Source organism: Odocoileus virginianus, chromosome 22 (assembly GCF_023699985.2).
Source record: "Odocoileus virginianus isolate 20LAN1187 ecotype Illinois chromosome 22, Ovbor_1.2, whole genome shotgun sequence".
Lineage (NCBI taxonomy): Eukaryota > Metazoa > Chordata > Mammalia > Artiodactyla > Cervidae > Odocoileus > Odocoileus virginianus.
Genome location: NC_069695.1, coordinates 25506090 through 25524694, shown reverse-complemented (window position 1 = coordinate 25524694; position 18605 = coordinate 25506090). Strand labels below are relative to the sequence as shown.

At 40.1% G+C, this 18605-nt stretch overlaps 1 protein-coding gene across 8 annotated transcripts in view; it reads left to right on the top strand.

Annotated features, from left to right (window-relative positions):
* OSBPL1A (oxysterol binding protein like 1A) overlaps window positions 1-18605 on the top strand; it is a 212555-nt gene that overhangs the window by 150729 nt on the left and 43221 nt on the right. For all 8 annotated transcript variants that reach the window (XM_070452756.1, XM_070452754.1, XM_070452755.1 and 5 more), the window contains one exon: window positions 330-486. In XM_070452756.1, the coding sequence (XP_070308857.1) occupies window positions 330-486 (157 nt within the window). The remainder of the gene's footprint in view (window positions 1-329; window positions 487-18605) is intronic.

The following is an 18605-nucleotide window of genomic DNA, read 5'->3' as shown; positions in this document are numbered from 1 at the left end:
AGGGAAGGGAAAAAACAACTTTTTTTAGGTGGGACACCACTGAATACAATTTCCTAAAGAATTAGGTAATCTTTGTAAAGTCTCTTTTAATGTATGAAATCTGTTTCATTGTAAGTTTATATAATCCTGTATCCGTTTTCTAAATCCCCTTTCGCCTTACTGGGTGCAGGTTCTCTGAAATCCCTGAGGAGGAGGTAACGGCTGGATTGTTGAAGGACAAAGTAGGCTGCTTAAGTTTCAAAGCCTGATGCATGAAGGGAGGGAATCCATTGTTACGGCAGCCTCTCACCAAAGCCCAGTTCACTGACTGTGAACCTGCTCTGCCACAGATTCCGAGTCCGAAGGGTCCCTGAGCAGGCTGGAAGCAGTGACGGCGCACTCCTTTGACGAGGAAGCAGACCCCCCGAGCAGCAGACAGCACAGCATGTCCGAGGGCAAGGACTGTGGTGGTGGAGACGCGCTCTCCAATGGCATCAAAAAGCACAGGTAGGAGGGCCTGGCTCAGCCAGCACTGCCGCCTCTGTCCTGAGTGCATTTGGGCTGTAAACCAAAGTGTGTGGCTGTCTCCTCTTTCTTTTGCTTTTTTCTCTCTGCTGAACATTTATATTGCTCTAGCACCTCAAGGAAAGGCTTAAATACTTTGTCCATTTACAGAAAGAACATCATCAGTTGTCTTTGCAGGAACTAAGCGCAAAACATGGTTTTTGGCTCCCATGATTTCAGGGGCCCGTAAATCCTTCAACTGGCTATTTAGAAGGGCTCTTCAGAGCTCCCTATTGAAAGTGATGCTGGCTTCCTTTTTTCGAGCATGCATCTTTTATAACTCTGCCTCTCAATGCTATTTTAGTTTCTTGTTATTTGATCTTCGTGTTGGTTTTATTAAGAATGGATGGTAATATTGCCTGCTTATTGAAACAGTTCAGTTACATTTAAAGAAAGACTTTTATTAAGACCTGGGGTTTGTTGAACATAGCCCTTTAATACTGTCTAATAACATTAGTGTTGTTTTTCTTACTCCCTTGATGATTTAGTCCTAGAGGTTGTCTCAGTTTAATGAGGTGTCACAGACACTCGAGTTGTCTGGTTTCACACAAGTTTATAGGCGCAGTGCCTTGTGTATATGCTGGTATTCATGGGGTACAATATTTTATCAAATTGTCAGTGAAGACTATATTCTGTTGTCATTGTAAAAAGCACTTTTTTTTTAGTTATTAATTTCTACCTGATAGTTTTTTACTGTTTAATATTTATAGATTTGTATAGCTTTAACTTCATTTCTGTATAGGATTCTGGCTACCATTGGTCTCAACTCTTGTTGTACTGAAAAATGGTACACAGCACTTTTGATGTGTATGTATCTGCCCCCTGTTAACGAGGAATGTTTTTTCTTTGTACTTATTTGAAAAAAATCAGTGAGTTTTAGAAAACAAACCAGAGTGTTCTTCTGTGCAGTTAGGGTATCCTCTCAGCGTGCGCGCTGATGGCCGTCTTTTGATGGCGGTTATCATGGCAGCTGTTGTCGTGAGCCGTGAGGGCCCGTGTCCTCTCCTTTGTGGTCTGGGACTCGGCTGGGCAGGCCATAAAGCACCTCAGTGGAAACCCAGCAGGTCTCAGTTTCCTGGGCTCTAGAGAGAAGACAGCCTTTAACTGTTCAACATACATCATGACGGTCTAGTGACAACACAGGAGAAATCTTTGGAATGTTCCAAGTACACAAGTAGTTGATGGAATTGTTAAGATATCGGAAGGAACGCTGTGCTTATTAGATGCTGTCAGAGCCTGTGACTGAAGGGGGAATTTCTTGGCTTTTCAAAAGCCCAGGAGCCTGTTTGTGTGTGTGCCGTAATGCATCATAACGAGTTATTTTGCATCTGACAGCAATTCATTATATTAATACTATGTTCACATAGCCTGTGTTGTCTCTTATTAGTCCAACCCATAATGGCACAGATGTGGAAGTCTTTCCCCTTAAACCCCTTCCGCCGCCCCATCTCCTGCTGTGCTTGGAATCACCTTATCTATTTCATGTTCTTAGCCAACAGAAGTACTTAGGCTTTCCTTTCTGTAGTATGGATTATGGAAACAACACGTTCCCCCCAAATATAATATATGAAGCCACTGCAGGCCCTATTCCTGTTCCTCTCTGGGATGTCAGCATGGAGTGCCTAGGAGAGGGCCCGCCACAGGGGACGCACTCGGTGTAAATGACCTCTTTTACCTCTGTTTACTCTCGTTCTCCTCGAAAACCATCTGCGTAACTCTGGAGAACCTCTGCCCTCTTGTTTCCTTTCCCACCCCGTTATCACAGGATGACATCATGGAGTGCAGTTTGAAAAATCTCTGACCCAGTGAATCATAAGCTGTAAGGCCTGTGTCGTGGTCATTTAATGTAAAACAAGGTATGCCAGACTCACTGAGTTTATTTCTATGATAATTAAAATAGAGATATTATGGATCTTTACTCCATCCTACGTGATGATTACCATGAAAATAATTCATCTGTTAACTAGGTAAATTAAGTCATCTCTTAAATAAAAATTTGGACTAAATGAACTGAGTTCTCCTCTCTGAAAGTCTTGTGATTGCTAACTGAAATCTTGAAAACATGGTTTTTCTACCATATTGAAGTTTAGGAAACTTCTACAATGTCTTTGATACGATTAGACTTGGCGGAAAAAAGTATTTTGTGTTTTTTAATTCACTCTGAATTACTGATGGGCTGTGTACTCTGCTGGGCATTGATCTTGTCTGTGGTTCTGTGCATGTCTTTGGGTTTTCAGGTTAGTTGTAGAGAAATATCAGCAGAAAGGATCAGAGATTGATTTAAGACCTAGAACCAAAAATACTGCGGAGATGGAAAACATACAAAATAAATGCTTTGTTTTGATGGCACTTTCTTTTTTCCAGAAGATACATTGACTTGCCTTGTGGAAGGTTAGCTTTCACCATCCTGGTCAGGTTTATGTTGATAGGGCTTCTTGTCATCTCGGTGGTCTGTGTTCTGTGGGATCAGTTCTCTAGTCTTGAGCCTAATTTAGTACACTTATTCTGAGCTCTCCTCTTTTAACTTTTTAGGAGTTTGACCTAAGTTGGCATAATTGGTAAAGATACTGATTTATCTAATCTGGATATATATAATATAAAAGATACTAATGTAGAACAGGTTAGTAAGAATCTGAAATATTGGATTCATGTTACGATGCTTTAAATGGTATTCCCAGTATTACTAGATTAAAAGATAAAAACCTATGGTCATCCTAATAAAGAAAAAACATTCAATGAAATTAGTCACTCATGATTAATAAGCATTAACAAATTACAAATGGAAGAGAACTCCTTTAATCTGGTTAAAAGTTGGAACAAATAAGTACTTGATAATGAACTATGAAAAACAGTTCTTCTAATTTCAGGAATAAGACAAGGATGCCTGCCATCACCTTTTCTGTGCATCATTGATTGGAGGCCATAGCTAGAGACATAACACAGCCCCCAGATATAGAAATAAACAGGACCATAGATGTCTACAGACAAATCATTATAGTTACTATGAAAGTTTGGCAAGGTTGCTTTGCTACAAAGTCAGCTAACTATTAATATATTTCTGTGCACCATCAACAGAAACTGCAGTTAAAACTGGGGGTTGGGGTTGATTTTAGAGTATTTATTAAAAAGTCACTTACTTTGAAATAAATACTGAAAGATATAAAACTTATCAAGAAGAAAAAGTCATTGCCATAAGTTTGATTTACCAAATTGATCTATAGACTCAAACATGCTTTTATTTAAAGTTGCACTTTACCTTGGAAGTTGAGAAATGGATTCTGAGCTATATCTTTGAGCTCAGAGGGCTTTCAGGAGCCAAGATACTGCTCAAGAACCTGGTTTGAGGGAGGGAAGGCATTTGCCAGACTAAATGCCAGGTTGATTACAAATCTTTAGTGCAGAATTGTCCTGCAGGCAAGACTGATCTGAAGAAGTAAAAGGTCCGAAGACCCAGACATAGAAGGAAACCTGGTATATGTAACAGAGGCAGCATTGCATATCGGGGAGGGAAAACATGGACTGTTAGGTCAGTGCTGCTGGGAGAATCATTCAATACAGAAAAAAAAAAGGGAAATGGCCCTCTGCTTCACAAATATAATTTAAATTCTAGATGAACCAAACACAAATCTGTAAGACCATAACTTAATAAACTTTTCATAAGAAAATGTAAAAATACCTTTGCAATTTTAAACTACAGAAGGGTTTCTTAAAACAGAAATGTGATAGGAACAAAGTTTTATTTGACTCTAATTAACATACTTGTTCTTGATGTGTTTACCTGAATAAAAGCCTTGCATTCTTTCATAAATGTGGCCAAGAATCTTAAATGTTTAGTTTGATGAAATGGTAGATTCAGACTCCAGACAATCCCTTGGTTTACCCTTGGTTTATCCTTCATGACTGCTTTAGAGTTATTAGGTGACTGAATAACATCTGTTTTCTGTGTGTGAAGAATATCCTGACATGTTGAAGTCAAACAAAAAGGTTGAGAATATGAGCTAAGACAGTCTGCCAAGAAGTAGGGTTATACTGAGAAAATCTTGTTAGTTGTGAATAAAAATTATTCAACTTCCGATACATTTTGTCAGTAGTGCAAGCCCACCTGGACTTCCCTGGTGGCTCAGCAGTAAAGAATCTACCTGCCAAAGCCGGAGATGTGGGTTGAGTGCTTGGACTGGGGAGATCCCCTGGAGAAGGAAATGGCCACCCCGTTCCAGTGTTCTTGCCTGAAAAATCCCATGGACAGAGGAGTCTGGTGGGCTACAGTCCAAGGGGTTGCAAAGAGCGAGGCATTACTGAGCATACACACACACACATAGAGCAGGCAAGTCAGCCCGCTCAGAGGCCCTCTGGTAATCTGGGCAGAAAAACACCCTTGTCTATCAGGAAGTATTTTGGGTAGCTCCTTGTTGTCATGTAGTGACCAGGGGTCTAGAGACACCTAAGGACCTAGGGGTAAGAGCCTTGCCCAGAATTAGCCAGATTTGGGGTAGTGCCTCGGGCTTCCCAGCTGGCACTAGTGGTAAAGAACTTGCCTGCCAATGCAGGAGACACAAGAGACTCAGGTTCCATCCCTGGGTCGGGAAGATCCCCTGGAGGAGGGCTTGGCGACCCACTCCAGTGTTCCTGCCTGGGAAACTCCATGGACAGAGGAACCTGGTGGGCTACAGTCCAGTATTCTTGCCTGGGAAATTCCATGGACAGAGGAGCCTGGTGCACTACGGTCCATAAGGTCACAAAGAGTCAGACACGACTGAAGAATGCAGGTTCCGGAGACACCGTGTTCTATGCTCTCACGTTACTCCCTGACTCAGAGTAGTAGTTTGCTCTGGAAAGCAGAGGACTGTAATTAAAGAAAAAAGAGGTACTCCTAGAAGCTCATGCAGCTCTCCTGTGGGGCCTCGCTCATTAACAAACCAGACCCCAGCCTGTGTCACCAGCCCGAGCGAGAAGAGCGCTCGGGACCAGGAAACAGGAAACAGCTCAAGGAGCATCAGTCGAGAGAGAAGGTGCTGGATCCTCTAAAGAGAGAGGCTGCGCCAGGGCCCCGCTGGGCTGCAACCGGGGCAGACCGCCCACGATCCTGTCTCTGGAACCACAGGTCTCTGTCACCAGAGGACATGGAGATTGGCAAGTTGGATGACAGTGGCTAACGCTGAGGAGTAAGAGCCAGCAGGCCACTCTGATTCCATGCGACACCTATCTCTCCGGCAAAAACACATTAGGAGATTGCTTGACCAGAAGAAAGGATTGCCAGCTTGGCAGATGGGGGTTAGTCAACCAGCAAAGAGAGTTCAGAAGATAACCTGAAACAATAAGCAAAACTTTTTCTAGGATAAGAAGCTGGCAGGCTGCGGTCACTTGGGGTTATATTAGGAAGGGGGAAAAAAGGCAGCGTGAGTCAAGATTTATAACAATTAATCTTCACAAACCAAAGTGGACTTGCTGAATTTAACTGCCAGGAATGACTCTAGGAAAACAGAGGCATTTTTTTTTTTTTAAGGCTTCCTGAGGGTTTCTTTTTCTCTTCTTTAACATTTATGTATTTGGTTGCGTCAGGTCTTACTTGTGGCACTTAGGATCTGTTGTTGCAGACCAGCTCTCTACTTGTGGCACTCGAGCTTAGTTGTGCCAGGGCATGGGGGATCCTAGCTCCCCGACCAGGGATTGAACCTGTGACCCTGTATTACAAGGCGGATTCTTGACCACAGAGGAAGTCCTGGAGGCATCTTTCTAGAGAACTCACCTTTTCTCAACCAGTTTTAAAAAGTCAGTTAAAAGGAGTTGCTCTTTTGAAAGAAAGAGCGGAGGCTTAGATGCCCACAGGCCCATCTTCTGATCTTGCCCCTGACCCCTAAAACGCCTCTTGGGGGCTTAGGGATCTATAAAATACAGTTGGAAAAACACAGACTCTTTCCAGTAACACTTGGTCATGCTTAGGAATTCTAAGCGAAATACTTAACAATTAAAGTCATAATTTTGGGGCTTCCCGGGTGCCTTTGCAGGAGACACAAGAGACGCAGGTTCGATCCTTGGGTAGGGAACATCTCCTGGAGAAGGAAATGGTAGTATTCTTACCTGGAGAATCCCATGGACAGAGAAGCCTGGTGGGCTGCAGTCCGTGGGGTCACAAAGGGTTGGACACGACTGAGCAACTTAGCACACAGCATGAGCAGATTTCAATTCTTTGGTCTCATTTGCTTTGATATTAGTCAGTTGGGTTTTTCTTCAGCAGCTCTTTAAAAGTGCATGTATGTGTGTGTGTGTGTGTAGAGATAATTATCTTTAAAAATATTTAATTGGTGATTCATGTGATTCAAAATTCAGAAATGTAATAGGGTATATTTTGCAAGTTAGTATCCACTTTTTAAAGTAGCCACTCCTCTGCCTTTTCCCAAGTGCAACCATTAATACATACAATTTTGTTTTTTCACACTAATGATAGAAAATGCAGACATACAGTTCTTGCCCTTTTTAAAAATAATATATGCACCAAATTATTTGATTGACAAATACATTTCGAGCTACTATTAATGCCACATTCTATTCGAAGTGCTGAGGTTACAGTAATGAACAAGCCAAGCCGCTGTTCTGTTGAAGTGCCCATTTCTGAATTGAGGGAGGTTGAGAATCTTTGTGTGATCTATCTGTACTTTTTTCCTTTGAATTGCTAGTACATCTTGCCCAATTTTTTCCTAGGAGTGTTCAACTTACTAATTTTTAGCTGCTTTATAATACCATTACTAACTTTTTGTATGTGATACAAGTTGAAAATATTTTTTGCCAGGTTTGTCAAAAGGGAAGATAATTCTTAGAAAAATCTCTAATTCCTCCCACATAGCAGATAATTACCATGTAATTCTTATCACCATATGCCCTTTGAAAAAAATGTGACCTAGAAAAGTGTAGCTATTAAGAGCTACTTGGGTTTGATCTCACATCTACCACATTCCTGACTGTAAGCAAGTTGTAATCACTTTGAAACCCAACTTCTTCTGTAAAAGGGATGTAATAACAGGACCTACCTTGTTGGTTGTTCTGGTAATTAAATGAGATAATCTATGCAAAGGAGTCATAGTGATTTTAACTCATTAAATCTCAGGTGCTGTTATTAGAAAACTGATAAACCTTAAGCAAAAGTAAATAAATGGAATTTTTTTTTTTCTTGTAGCTCATAAGAAAAGGACTTTGGATGGTTTGTAGAAGTTTACTTTGGCCTTTGAAATTTGGGAAGCAGGTGGCTGTTGTTCAGTAGCTAAGTCACTTTTGACTCTTTGCGACCCCATGGACTGCAGCACACCAGGCTTCCCTGTCCTTCACCATCTCCCGGAGTTCGCGCAAACTCATATCCATTGAGCTGGTGATGCCATCCAACCATCTCATCCTCTGTTGCCCCCTTCTCCCCCTGCTCTCCATCTTTTCCAGCATCAGGGTCTTTTCCAATGAGTCAGCTCTTTGTATCAAATGGCCAGAGTATTGGAACTTCAGCATCAGTCCTTCCAGTGAATATTCAGGGAAATAGGTAGCTAAAATAAAAGTGTTCATTTTGAAATAACGATTATTTTCTTTTGAATGCGAAATAAGGAAAACTATCTCTTATGGTTGCTTTTCATTATATTTTATAAGGACATTTTAAAGTAATGGTTACATCTAAACATAGTTTTTCTTCATTAAGATTACAAAGGTGTGGCTGGTTGTAAGCGTATGTTGTCAGAAGTGTAAACAAGAGGTGACTAGAGGCTTGAAGCACTGTTATTCATTCCTTAGTCCCTTGATATTACCATCCCCATGCAGAGGTCTCATTACTTCTCTTTTTGATCCCTAGGCTTCTTGAATCTCTTAGGTAAATATCGATTTTCTATTTCAAGTTTGCTTTATATGCACTTACAATCCTCAGAATGTCAGAAGAAAGAAGAAATTAAATATTTAATAAAATGTATTTCCTTGCTTGGCATCTTACTGTATTTGAAGATGTACCCTCCTTCTCTTCCATGTACATAAGCACAAGGTTCTGAGTGCCTGGGAAATAGTCAGTGTAGCTTAGTCTTTGAATGGTCTGCCTTATTCTGTTTACTCTGTCCATTTCTTAATTACGGTAATTCATAGACTGGGCATCTTGGCTTTTGATGGCCTGTGGGATTTGGTCTTTACAAATACATCGAAGTGTCTCCCATTGGAGCTGTGCCAACCTGAATTTTGCCTGAAAGAGAAAACAGCCTCAGGGGACATAGAGTTCTTCTGTATTGTTTGCTGTACTTGTTAACACAGAATTTCATATTTTAGGTAGCACCATATAAAATAATAAGTTGTTATTGTTGTTGAATCTCTCAGTCGGGTCTGACTCTTTGTGACACCATGGACTGTAGCCTGTCAGGCTACTCTGCCCAGGCAAGAATACTGGAGTGGGTTGCTATTTCTTTCTCCAGGGGATCTTCCCAACCCAGGGATCAAACCCCAGCCTCCTGCATTGCAGGTAACTCTTTACCATCTGAGCTACCAGGGATGTCAATAAGGATTTGCAAGATGTAAATTAGGAAAATTACTGTTTTCAAAACAATAAGATCCTTTAACCATTTCTTTGCTTTGTACCATTAAAATCTTCAGAAAATGTTGTTCATGCACAACTCACACAGCACGTTCAGGGCTTGTAGAACATGACAGATCCTATTCATGGGGTACAGCCTGTTGTTGAGTCATGTTGATGCAGCACCATTCTCAGCCAGGATTTGAAGTCTAAGCATGAGCTGCCATTCTGCCGTAGTGAGTATTCTCAGAGCCAATTCCTTGCTCTTCTGGAAATGATTCACATTAATTACACATCCTGGTTCTCAAGCAGGAAGCGTTGCCCCTGCATCTGACAAATGTGGAAAGGGTAGATGACTGTCATCAGATTTGCGTGCTGTGACGATATATGGGGAATGTAATATGACTTGTGCTAAAGCCAGTACAGCCAGTGATAAGAGATGGAGCCTGGTGTCCTACTAGCGCTGGAATGAAACAGTGTGCTTCTGGGCTGTGAGAAAGCCCAGTTTTAGCAAGACTGGCTGGGTGAACCAAGTAGATTGTTCAGAACAATTTTGTTTTTGATTGTTCTTGAACCACAGAACCTTCACAATATTGTCTTGCTTTTGTGCTTTGATGTTTTGGGTCTTTGAGTCCCTTAAGTAGATAGTGAAAAATTCTAGTAGGTGAAAGTGTACCATGATGATAAAATAGTCGAGAACTGTCAACATAGTGCACTTTCCTTCTGCATCTGGTTCTGGCTACATGACATAGCATAGCCTTGTGGCTCTGGCTAACATTTAGCCCGTCCATGCTTCATCTCTGACTTGAGCAACACCTCACAAAAGCACAGTCCAGAAGCAAGATGTTAGAACCTAGGCCTGACTGTTGGCTAGAGCCACTGTCTTCTGGCTGTAGTGTGTCAACTTCAGACCCACAGCACTTCTGCATCTTCAGATGCATAATATTAATGGCCCCAATGTACATATGGATTTTGATATATATAAAATACTTTAACAAACTCCATAGCTTTCAATTCTCAGAATCGCTCTGAGTCATAGGTAGGGCAATTATTATATCCTCAATTCTACAGATGAACAGATTGAAGCACAGAAAATTTAGTTGACTTGCCCAAGATCATTTAACAAATAAGTGATAGGACCTGCAGGCAAGCCAGATATTCTGACTTCAGAGCCTCCATTCTTTTCTTAAAATTTAAGAGTCTTCATAGATGTTTAGAATAACAAGAGATTTATATGCCTAGGCAAATTCCTGGATTGATATTCTGAAATGTAAAACAGTCTGTCCCAGCTTTTAATTAATGCAGTTCTGTTTTGTTTCTTTTATGTAATAATTTGCAGAGAATTAACATCATAGTCCCAAAGAGTTTATTAATCACCCATCTGCTGTTGGCTCAGAGCTAGGCACTATTACTAATTACAGTGGACATGGAATGTGTTTTCTGGGCCTTTGTACATTTCCACTTGTATTAACATGAGTATACAAAAGAACACATGAACGCATTGAAAATTCTGCCAATTTCAAACAGATATAAAAATTTCTCTTCCTATAATCTCTATTGTCTACCAACTTCCTACCAAAGTAGAATATTCTAAAGGATGTAGGGATGATTAAAGGTGTAATATTCCATGGAAATTGTTCCTCTTCAATAACTGTGCATTCTCTTTTTATGAGTGAAAACCAAGATTTTTGGCTTTTTTCCCAGGATTATGATTGACATTATCTTACTGGAAAGAACAAAATCTCAGAAGGTGAGGTAGACTTCTTCCTTCTTTCTGACTGTTGTGTTTTAGGACACTATGTAATATTTATTAGCAGAAGAAACCTTCTTAGTAAAGAGAGGAATACTGTTCTTTGCAGTACAGGAATCTTACTGGGCTCCAAGAAATCAGAAAGGAAACTGGCATGTATGTCAAATAACGTCCATGGAGGTGTTATGTGTCGCAGAGCAGGAAGGAACCAGAAATTCAGCTCTCCTTAGAAATTCTATCCCTCTGATGGGTAAGCAGTCAAAAAGATCTCAGGTCACTCTAAAAGGAAGTTAAATCAGGCTATTAAACTGGCTAAAGCAGATCACAAACTGTTATATTTATTCTAGAAAAGCGCATGTGGTTTAATGGCCAGCTTCTCTCTAAACCAAAGGGCTAGTTCCTGGGTATGTTTTCATCAGTCCATGTTGGCTTGGCAATGTGATGGTTCTGTAGGCTTTCCTCTTACTCCAGTAATAGTATTAAAAAGTTCAGAGCTGCAGAAAGAGGCAGAGTCAACGTTTTCAGAGGGATACTTAACTATCCAGTGCATATGTGCTCCTCTGTTTGTCTTCTCTTTGTGTTGGCCAGAGTTTGCATAGTCTCCAGATTCTTGTTTTGGGGAATCTAAAGGCCTTGACTGCAGTGTCCAGGTGACACGCAGCCTGTTAGACACAGCTTTGCTCCTGACTTGTGTCCAGGTATCAACCGTTGCCGCCGGGCGCTCAGGGCTTCTCCGGGGTCTTGCCATATCTCGCACTGCCTGCTGCCAGACTCCCAGGCCAGCTGGAGCACATCCGGGGTCTAAGACGGGACCTTTCCTAGTGTAGAGTCCAAGAGACTCCTGTTATAGTCAGGAAAGGCTGCTTTCCCGTTTCCTGCCAGCAAAATTACTGGCAGCAAAACAGCTTTAGATCCTTTCTGGAATGTGGGAAGGTGTTAGTGGAAGATTTCGTGCTCTCCGCCTCTGTGCTCCGTAGCTGTCCACACTGCAAGAAGGCTTAGGTCAGCCTTTCAGGTGAGACAAGGACGAAGAAACTGGCTGACTTGTACTATGCACAGCCTACATTTTGTCTATGTTCTCCATCATTAAGACCATTTCCTTTAGGTCTTAGATGACCTTATCATGACCTGCTTTATATACTTTCATTAGTTTACATCTGTTCCAGCCCCCTCATTGCATGAAGTGTCAGTTAATTCTTTGAGATAAGGTGAGCAGAGAATATGTACTCTGTCCCTAAGTTAAATGAGGTCTGCCTTAATTTAATGTGTCTTGCCTTCTTGCCAACTGTGCCAAACACCATTCAGTAGGCTTGATGTGGCAAGATCCTGTTGCCCAAGGGGCCAACTTCTCTCTAAACTGAAGGACTGCTTCCTGGGTATGTGTGCATCAGTCCATGTTGGCTTGGCAGTGTGATGTTTCTGTAGGCTTTCCTCTTACTCCGGTAAAGGTAATAAACTAACAAGAATAGGAAGTCAATTTACTATGTTACTGAAGTTGGACAAAGAATTCTAAATTTTAGAAAGCCAATATGGAAAGCAGTTTGAAATTTTAAATATGCATTTTAACTTATTAAAATCAAAATAAGTAATAGCTCTTATAAAACAAGGCCATATAATCACCTTCATCTCCTTGCTATATAGAGCCAGATTTATTAAGTGACAATTATAGGCTTTTCATAATGAAAGAGATCAAAATGAAAAATAATCTCTAAAATACACTGCAAAACCAGAGAGCAGTATCAGATAATTACTTTAAGTTACCACAGTAAGCTTAAAATAGGAAACCAAGTTGTCGGACTTTTAAAAATATGCATAGTCCCTGAAAAGGCACTGGACTAGTCTTAGGGATCTCATCTTAGACTTGTATGGACTTTCTTCTAAGACTAAAGGCTGATTTTATTTGAAGATGTCTAGGAGCAGATTAAATACCCAGCTGTCCACCCAACCCCCTGACCTGCATGTCTGACTCAGCCCTAAGTTAGGTGCTGATTCTAGGTATGCAGAGACAACTTGCAATTCCCCTATTTGTCCAAATTCAAGCCTGGAAGTTGGTAGAAGGTACATTACAATATCAGTCATGCAAGAAAAAGTTGTAAGCAATAGGGTCTCTTTTTAAGACTCATCCAAGCTTGCTTCTGTTGAAATGGAGATAGAGAGATTTTAGGAATTTCATTGTATTGTATAGGTATATTTTAGTTATTTTGTGTTGATACTAATATATTACACTTATGAAATATTTCATATAAATAAAATGCCTTTGAAGATCTTATACCTCCACATATGTTATAAGTACAACTTTATTTACTCTTCCATGACTGAAGAATGATAGCATTTTTAAGACGATGGACATAAATCAACCTCGGAGGGCAAACATTGTTTTCGTTGGTTTAATGAAAGCATCATTTTCATGATGATAAAACCAAATTGCATCAACTTAAGCTGAAATTCTTTGAGTTGCAAGACCAGAGAAACTTGTTTTATACCTAGATTTAATTGTTAAAGTATTGAAACAGAATCCAGAAAAGAAATAACACTTTGAAACTGAAGTATCTCACCTGTGAACATTCTTGAGTATTTTGTGATCCAGCCTCTTCTTAGTCATAAAATCAATTATGGTAGTTGAAATTCAATCCATATTTATTGAATCAATTTTTTTAAAATTGACTTGTTCTAAAGTTTCCTAAAGATACCCTGTAGAAAGCGGAGGGCCTCTTTGCTGACTGTCTATGCCAGTGCTTCTATAGAATAGTCTCTTGACTATTGTTGGGGGGAGGGGGGTCCCCTAGGATCCTTTTAGGGAGAACCACAAGGTTAAAACAAGCTTCTTAATATTACTAAGATATTAGCCTTTTTAAAGAAAAAATTATTATCCACTAATAAGCATACAGTGCAGTTTTCTAGATACTATGTGATGATGCAACATCACTGATTCAGTGCAGGCGCAGTTATGAGCAACGAGCTGTCTTCTGTAAAACCAGACATTAAAGGGATTGTGAGTGTTTAATAATGTCACTCTTCTTACTAAGGTATTTTTGTTTTGGACAGTACAGTTACTTTTTTTCATAAAAATGTCATTTAAGTTAGCATATTTATTTTACTGTTATTAATAAAAATTTGTTGTGTTTTTTTTCGTGATACAGTAAGTAGTAATAGATGTAATCTACAATAAAAGAAAACTCTTTGGGACCACAAATAGTTTTTAAGATTTAAATAGATCTTAACACCAAAAAGTTTGGGAAACCAACAAATTACAGTATAGTTTCTTTTTGCTTCTTTGTTGAAGCAAAATTAGCATACTTTGAAATTCAAGCTCTTAAATATACAATTTGATGAGTTTTGGCAAATTCATATATTCATGTAACAAACCCTCCCTCCCCCCATCAAGATATAGACTGTTTCCATTACTCCGGAAAGCTCCCTGTAACTTCCCGTCACCGCCCCCCCCCCCCCGCCCCCGCCCATAACCACCCTCTGTTCTCATTTCTGTCAGGATAGATTCAGTTCATTTCAGTTCAGTCGCTCAGTCGTGTCCAACGCTTTGCGACCATGAATCGCAGCATGCCAGGCCTCCCTGTCCATCACCAACTCCCGGAGTTTACTCAGACTCATGTCCATCAAGTCGGTGATGCCATCCAACCATCTCATCCTCCATCGTCCCCTTCTCCTCCGGCCTTCAGTCTTTCCCAGCGTCAGGGTCTTTTCCAATGAGTCAGCTCTTCACATCAGGCGGCCAAAGTATTGGAGTTTCAGCTTCAGCATCAGTCCTTCCAATGAATGTTCAGGACTTATTTCCTTTAGGATTGACGTATGTAGCATGTATTTTTTCTCTGAGTTGATAGCTTACCTTTCCATTGCCTTAATAATAAATAGACATCTTAATACCTTCTTTGAACAGAAGTTTTTAGTTTCATGAAATCCATTTTACAACTTTTCTCATTTATGTTAGGGCTTTTTTGTGTCCACACTAAGAAATCTTTGCCTCTGCCTCCCCCAAATATTAACCATTGTCCTTAGTTCTCTCTAGTATCATTAATGATGTGTGTTCTTCAAGTTAACTTTATCAGTATCTTTTAATGAGAATGACATGACAGTTTGAGAGTAAATAGCCCTTTTTGGTTGCTATTGAAAAATTATAGGACAAATGGATTGTGGGACTCAACCTAGAGCTAGTTAATAGAAAACCAACTGGCATAAAATCTCAACAATGTTTACTGAGTACCTGCCGTGTTCCAACCACAGGTTCAACAGAGTTTAGAATCTCATGTAAAAGGAATTTAAGTAAATGCTCAACAGAAGCCTTGCATGTTCTTCAGTAATGAGTGGAGGGTTAATAAGAGTGTTATATTTTTTTATGGTTCTTTGTCCTGACCAGGAGGAGGAAAGGATAGAGAGGAGTGATCCATTTCCAAAAATGGAACTTGATACTTTTTAACTCTTTTAAGTAAGAGTATCTTTTTGCATTAGTGTGGAGATTACTAGGCTTTTCTGCCCATTACTTTCTTTCAACCTTTATAAAAGATTTGCAAATTGTACCCTAGATGAACTATGTAAGATTTTACATAATTTGTGAAAACGAGGCTTTTAATTACTTTGATGATTTACTCATGTAGCATCATTTTGAAATCTAATCTTCAATTTTTTGAATATAATTTTATTTTGCAGTTTATTCCTAATGGCTTCCTTGTTTGGAAGACTTTCATTTTGGGTGTTTAGCAAACATCAGTAGTGCAATAAAAATTACAAATGGTTAGTTTCAAATACAAATGTGTTCATTAGGGTTATATTTAATTTGGTGGAAGGGAAGATTTGGGGGAAAAGAGAAGAAGAATTCTGATAGTTGAAAAGGAGAAGTGATAAGCACCTAAGAATTGCAAGAAGATATACACACATAAGTATAAAACACATAATACCTGTGTAAGTGTAAACATACACATTTTCAGTGTTACAGTTATACATGTATTAAAGTCTGCTTCTCTATGAAATTATTTTCTTAGATTTTTAGTTCTTAGGATTCTTTTGATCTTGAATCAAAGGTTAGAATTAGATTGTTTTATGCTTGTCTAAATATCCTAATGAATATTCTGCTAAAAATGGCGATTCCTTCAGAAGATTTAAGAAATGAAACTGAAAATGTATGTTAAGGAATTTGGTTTTGAAAATGTTTTCTTAAGAGATGACTTAAAGGCAGAAAATTTGATTATCTGTGTTCTTCATGCCTCACATACCACTTATCCATATCTTTCATTTTTTCGCTGGTTTTCTTTTTGTTGACCATTTTAACTTAAGAGATGTTAGGTAAAACATTCAGCACCTATTACCATGCAAAATACTCTGCCATGTGGGGCATGCAGAAGAGAATAAGACATAGTCCCTGACCTCAGGGGAACCGCAGTCTCTAGTAAGTGACAGATGTGTACAGAAATAACAGAGGATATGAATGAGGATAGGGAAAATTAAGAACTGTGGAATTGAAGCATACCATGGAACACCAACCAACCTCATTTCTTGAAATTAGCACATTGGAGTGCGTTTAAAATCGCATTACTTAGAGATGGCCAGCAAACACATGAACATCTCTCATTATTAGAGAATTGCAAATCAAAACTGCAGTGAGTTATCACCTCACTACCCGTCAGAAGAGCCATCATCAGAAAATCTACAAACAATAAATGAGGGAAAGGGTGTGAAGGAAAGGGAACCCTCTTGCACTGTTGGTGGGAATGTAAATAGATAACAGCCACTTTGGAGAACAGTATGGAGATTCCTTAAAACACTAGGCATAAAACTACCATCTGACCCAGCAATCCCACTACTGGACATATACCCTAAGAAAACCATAATTGAAAATTGACATATGTACCCCAGTGCTTTTTGCAGCACTATTTACAATAACTGGGACATAGAAGCAACCTAGATGTCCATTGACAGATGAAATAGATGAGGAAGTTATGGTATATGTGGGATATTACTCAGTCCTAAAAAGGAACAAATTTGAGTCAGTTTTAGTGAGGTGAATGAACCTGGAGCCTGTTATACAGAGTGAAGTCAGAAAGAGAAAAACAAATATTATATATTAATGCATACATATGGAATCTAGAAAAATGGTACTGATGAACCTATTTGCAGGGCAGGAATACAGATGCAGACATAGAGAACCGACTTTGACACAGTGGGGAAAAGGAACGAGAGGATGGGGTGAATTGAGCAAGTACCATTGACGCATGTACATTACCATATGTAAAATAACTAGCCAATGGGAAGTTGCTGTATAACACAGGGAGCTCAACCCTGAACCACTTTTTAAAATTCAGCACATAGGCGACATCATCTGTATAGGTCTTCCTGTCTGACTTCACTCAGGAGGACAATCTCTGGGTCCATCTCGGATATCCCTTTTCTTACTGCAGATGTAGCTACCACTTGAAATAGATCAGCCAGCCTAGTCACCCCGCTGGAGATTAGCCCCAGGTTAAGGGAATGGCTACCCAGTCCAGTATTCTGGCCTGGAGAATTCCAGGGACTGTATAGTCCATGGGGTTGCAAAAGGTTAACTGAGCAACTTTCACTTTCATGCGGGGAGGCAGGGGTGTGGGCTGTAGCCCTGGATCCCTTCCCATTTGTCTTTCCTGCCCTCGTGTGAGGGCCTACACCCGAATGTGCTGGCATTCCCATGGGGCACATCCATGCCCGTTCCAAAGACCTGGAGGAGCTCAGTGGCCTGGTGAGGACAGAAGCATCTCCCAGAGGTGTGGGGGCCTGGTGGTCGGAACTTGCACAGCGTGTTCAGAGCAAGGGGAACCCAGAACAGCCTTTGTGAGTCACACTTCATGTTAACTTGGTTCAGCTGGGGTCCTGTGTACACCCTGTGACGCAGGGCGTGGTGTCAGGGCAGCAGCTGAGCCCCGGGCAGCATGGAGATGAAGCAACTGGGACAGGACCTTCCCTTAAAGACCAGTCATTGTGCCCTTGTGTCCACAGTCAGAGTGGCATCTGTATGGTTGAAAATAGAACCGGGCCACATCGCTCTCAGTCCCTGGTACAGGGTGTTTTCTCTCTGTGTGAAGGGAAAAAGGAAGCATAGAATTCAGGATAATGACTCTCAGATAAACTCGAAGGCAAGAGAATGATTGATCTATGTGCACAGCCTGGAAACTCTGAGGCCCGCTCTCCGTGCTTCTAGTTTCTGCCTGGAGTAACGCCGCCTCATCCAAGATCAGTAGGGAATTCTTACTATTCCCTACCCCTGCGTGGAAGGAGTGAACATTCAAAATATAGAAACATACCCTTTTAAGTACAAATCATTTTTTTAAAACTTTGATCTACCTAATTAAAAAAAATCCATTCCCTCTGCTTCTTTAGATAATACTGCAGATTTCACGTCCTCTTAATGATTGGGCTATGGACTCTTTTGCTTCTCATTGACTTTAGACTTATGTAAGTGAGTAATTTTGTGCTCCTCTCTACAATCTGAGAGCAATCCTAGCCTTTTGTGTTCAGAAGTAATCATGGAAATCCATTATGTCCAATAGTAGACACAGGTGATTTTTGAGCATTTGAAATGTGTCTAGTGTGACCAAGAAACTAAATAAGACTAAAGACTTATTTAATTTTAATAAGGATAGGTTTTATTGTGTTAATTTCATAATATAGTTTGTAAAAGTGAAGCAGTACAAAGTATTTTGCCATTAAACAACATTACTGCTTTGGTAAGACTACATTTCACTTTGTTAAAAATGTGGTAGCTAAATTGAGATGTGCTCTAAGTGTAAAATCAACACTGGATTTTGA